The 2,101-nt window shown below is 66.5% G+C and overlaps 1 protein-coding gene across 1 annotated transcript in view; it reads left to right on the plus strand.

Moving 5' to 3' along the window:
• VASN (vasorin) overlaps positions 1 to 2,101 on the plus strand; it is an 11,002-nt gene that overhangs the window by 6,769 nt on the left and 2,132 nt on the right. The window contains exon 2 of the mRNA XM_010840494.1: positions 1,412 to 2,101. Within this exon, the coding sequence (XP_010838796.1) occupies positions 1,421 to 2,101 (681 nt within the window). The 5' untranslated portion in view covers positions 1,412 to 1,420. The remainder of the gene's footprint in view (positions 1 to 1,411) is intronic.

Genomic DNA, 2,101 nt, shown 5'->3' on the forward strand with positions numbered 1-2,101 from the left:
GGCTGGCCAGTGTGCGGGAGGGGAGGCTGAGCCTCAGCACAAAAGGCCCTTGTGTGAGCTGGAGACACCTGGAGGGGACGTGTGCCGGCCTCTCAGGGGGTCTAGGGGCCCACAGGGCGGGGGGGACTGCTGCCAGGGTGGCCCCCGGCTCCCCGCAGAAGCCTAAGTGAAGGGGGCCCGTGCTGTGGCCCCATCCTGTCTCAGGCAGTTCCGGCTATGAGTGGCAGCTGGAGCCGCTAGGAGAGCTACCCCCACAAGGGCAGGACTGGGCCCCGCGTCAGGAGGGCAGGCCCAGCCGCACCTGGACGTGGTTAAGGAGCTGGGCTCCAGCTCAGATTTCCTGGCGGCGAGAAGGCAGCAAGTGCCTGTGCCTCCAGGAGCCCCTCTTCTGTCATCTGGGAGCATGGAGAACAGCTCCCACCTGGAGGAGCTGCTGGGCGACGCTCGGGGGCGCTGGTGCGTGGGGACGGCGGCTGCCGCTCCCGTGCCACACTTGGCCCAGAGTGTATCCTGAGAAATGGCGGGGGATCCACTCTGGAGCATCTCCAGGCTTGGTGTTCTCTCTGGGGACACCACGCAAACCTTATCCCCCAGCCTGCACCCTGGGCCACTCCAGGGAGGCCAGAGCCCCCCACCTTTAGTTCTGTCATCACAGCTCAGAGATGGGGGGGCCTGGAGGCCGAGGTTCCCTGCCTCCCCCTCCCCAGGAACTCTCCTGCTGGCTGGGGCCCCGGCAGGTCTGACTTCGCAAGTGGAAAAACACCGATCCCATAGTTTCCACATGAGGTCTTCCTGCTGTGGTCTCTCCTCACTTGCAGGACGCGGAGCGTGGCGGCGGCGGCCGGGGGCAGCCAGCTTCTCTACTTACGCGCTCGGCCGCCTGCCCGCCCGTCTCTCCCGGATGCTGCGGGAGGGGCTGCCGCTCCAGGACCTGCATTCTCCCTCCTTTCCCGTCTGCCTCCGCAGAGATTTTTGTTGGGGGGGTGTTTCGGGGGAGGGCACAGAGCCTGATGCTTTTTGACCAACACGTATTCTCTCTGAGCCGCAGAGAGGCTGGAGGGCTGGAGCTAAGGGGAAGGGGGGCAGCTGTTCGTGGTCTCTGAGCGTTTGGGGGCTGGGCCCCCTCTGTGTGCGTCAGTCAGCCCACCGAACCCTGGTGTCAGCGCAGGAAATGGCAACTGATACCATGACGAGGCCACGTGACCACTCAGAGTCACATAGCAAGGGAGTGACGGGGCAGCGCCAGGAGCCCGGCCCCGGCTCAGGGGACCTGACTCACAGCTCCTGTGTGCTGTCGGGTCTGAGGGTGGGGAGAGGACGGGAGCTGGGAATTCCCCTCCTGACCCTTCCTGGAGTGGCTGTCCCCTGTGGCCCCTGACTCACGGTCTCCCGCTTCCCTCTCTGCTCCCAGGGACCAGAGATGCACTCCAGGGCCCCCCTGCGCCTGCTGCTGCCGCTGCTGCTGCTGCCGGCCCTGGGGCCTGGGGTGCAAGGCTGCCCATCTGGCTGCCAGTGCAACCAGCCACGGACTGTCTTCTGCACCGCCCGCCGGGGGACCACCGTGCCTCTGGACGTGCCGCCCGACACCGTGGGCCTGTACGTCTTTGAGAACGGCATCACCACGCTTGACGCGGGCAGCTTTGCTGGCCTGCCGGGGCTGCAGCTCCTGGACCTGTCGCAAAACCAGATCGCCAGCCTGCCTGGGGGGGTCTTCCAGCCACTGGCCAACCTCAGCAACCTGGACCTGACTGCCAACAGGCTCCGGGAAATCACCAACGAGACCTTCCGCGGCCTGCGCCGCCTTGAGCGCCTCTACCTGGGCAAGAACCGCATCCGCCACATCCAGCCTGGTGCCTTTGATGTGTTCGACCGCCTCCTGGAGCTCAAGCTGCAGGATAACGAGTTGCGGGCACTGCCCCCGCTGCGCCTGCCCCGCCTGCTGCTGCTGGACCTCAGCCACAACAGCCTCTCGGCCCTGGAGCCCGGTGTCCTGGACACTGCCAACGTGGAGACACTGCGGCTGGCCGGCCTGGGGCTGCGCCACCTGGATGAGGGGCTCTTTGGCCGCCTGCGCCACCTCCACAACCTGGACGTTGCCCAC

This window comes from Bison bison, unplaced genomic scaffold (genome assembly GCF_000754665.1).
Source record: "Bison bison bison isolate TAMUID 2011002044 unplaced genomic scaffold, Bison_UMD1.0 scf7180017864144, whole genome shotgun sequence".
Classification (NCBI taxonomy): Eukaryota; Metazoa; Chordata; class Mammalia; order Artiodactyla; family Bovidae; genus Bison; species Bison bison.